We start from the raw sequence: 2313 nt of genomic DNA on the forward strand, positions 1-2313 counted from the left end.
TTGAGAAAACTCATTTGACCTTCGCAAATTTTTAAGCTTTCGGAATTTTTTGCCAAATCTTTTTTTAATTTGACAGTAACATTTTGTTCAGATCTTAATTTTTCCACTTCATTTTGACACAATAGCAAATTCTTTTCTGTTACGTTTGAATTTAATTCATTAATTGGCTTTTCCTTGAGTTTACTTTGTTCTAACTCATCTCTCATCTGTTGGCAAAATTTCACAACTTTATTTTCAAGTTCTTGGTTAAATTGAGATGTCTGATAAGGAGCGAGAATACACTTTTAGCACTCATTGTATTACACTGTATAATGTAATTTTGCTCACCTCTACTTCAGTAGCTGTGGCCACCAAGAATAATTTAAGTATCATCAGCAACCACACTGTGTTTCTTTTTATTCTCCCCATTTTGAATATTTCGACTGCCCTAAAACAAGATGAATTTGAAACTGAAAGTTTCATTTTTATGTCATCGAAGAATTCAGCTCGTAAGTCTGTGAGAACTTATACATGTAAAACGAATTTGAATTTTAGCAGACAGAAAATATTGAAGAATTATCTATAATAAGCAACAATATATATATTGTATATTACATATATATATATATACTTGTCTAGTTCCTCGTGGTCTTTAACACAGATGACCTTTCCATCCATTTTTTAGCTCGATTGGCCCGACTAGCAACAAACTTGTTAATGTCCTAAACAATTTATGAGCATATTCATTAATAACAACAAAATGTTTATGCCTCTCTTTCAACATAGATCATTCTCTTTTTTACTGATGAGTTCAGCCTCCGGCTATATAAATACTTAGATTCCAGTAGGTTAGCCATATTCTTATTGCAGCGGAAGCTAAATCTATTTGTTTAAAGTTGGGATAAAAAACGAATTTATGTAGATCATTTATTAAATAAAGGCGCTATTGAAATGATATATACAAGATAATCATAAGTTTATTCTGCGATATTAAGAGATATTATTTACAACAGAACTTATCCTAAAACGGTGAAGTATAGCATGCGCAGACCTAGAATTTACAGTTTGAATGTATCTAAGGATTTATAATTTACTACACCAATTTGTATACAAACTATATGATACAATAGAAACAAATCTCTTTCAATGAGGCATTCAACAAATAAATCGCTTGCTTAAAAAGTTGATCGAATAATTAATAAGAAAGCAAATTCATAGTTCACCATTATATATGTGATAAGTGATTAAAAAAGTTAAATGTCGGAGTTTCAGCTCTTTAGTTGCTCACTTCTTCAACAGCCGGGCGAATTAGCATCTTAGCTTCTATAAGTTCGATTTTATTTTTCACCCACCAACTTAGGTTTGGTCCATATGGTGCATTTAAGTTACTGCATAATAAAAAACAAAAAACAATGAATGTGTATACCACAGATGAGAACAACTTGGAATATTTACCAATTATAACAATCCTTGTACCACCAGCCACTTCTGTATTCAACTGCGCAATTACCATCAATAATGTCGTGGTCGCGATCGAATGTTGAGAATTTCATGTTTTCGCCGTTTCTCATCGCATCCTCCTCCGCAGTTCCATTAAAACTACCCAAGCTCAGTGCGTATCCATGCTCCTCATCAGATATTTTGAAGTCGTCATAATGAGCAAAGTAGATGTCGCCATCGTAATCAACCAAATGTATATACAGTTCGAAACGCTGCAAGCTCGTGATACGATGTATTTTCTCGAGTCCGAGGAAGAAATCGCTATCCATGGAACCGAAACCTTCGCGGTAGGTTGCCCAGTTCCAATCAAAGCTGTCATTTCCCCCAACTCGCTGTTGCATTACAATCCATCCAGGCCCAGCTAACTGACTATCGCATAAAACATCGAAGCAACCTATCCCAGAGATATTGAGTTGATGAACATTTGAATCCCCAAATGGAATGCAAGAAGTGGCATTTAAGTTATCATTTTCAGATTGACACAACTGATTATCTTCATCTTTCATTAATTGCTGAGTTTGACTCTTCTCTACTTTCGTTGCAATTATTATCTCTTGTTCTGTGATGCTTTGGGTATCTACATTAAAACTCTTTATAATTTCATCTTGTTCAATTAACCTAGAATTGAGATTATTAAATTGAAGCTCGTAATTTGCTATGATGTTGGATTTATATATTAATTCTTCTTTTATTTGATTTATAAGTTTTTGATGATAATTCATCTCAAATCCAAGTCTATAGACATTATTTTGACACGATTGCAAATCGTTTTCCCCTTTAAGTACTTTGTTTTTATACTCATCTAATAGAGCTGCCTCATTCATGAACTTTTCG

At 33.2% G+C, this 2313-nt stretch overlaps 1 protein-coding gene across 1 annotated transcript; it reads right to left on the minus strand.

Annotated features, from left to right (window-relative positions):
* Positions 1-942: 942 nt before the first annotated feature.
* LOC117568358 (ficolin-2-like) lies at positions 943-1820 on the minus strand. Its single transcript, XM_034248959.2, has 2 exons — positions 1435-1820; positions 943-1367 (listed from the first exon to the last, which is right to left on the minus strand). The coding sequence occupies exons 1-2, from the start codon at positions 1818-1820 to the stop codon at positions 1256-1258; spliced, it is 498 nt and encodes a 165-aa protein (XP_034104850.2). The 3' UTR covers positions 943-1255.
* Between the last annotated feature and the right edge of the window lie 493 nt (positions 1821-2313).

Source organism: Drosophila albomicans, chromosome 3 (genome assembly GCF_009650485.2).
Source record: "Drosophila albomicans strain 15112-1751.03 chromosome 3, ASM965048v2, whole genome shotgun sequence".
In the NCBI taxonomy this organism is placed as follows: Eukaryota; Metazoa; Arthropoda; class Insecta; order Diptera; family Drosophilidae; genus Drosophila; species Drosophila albomicans.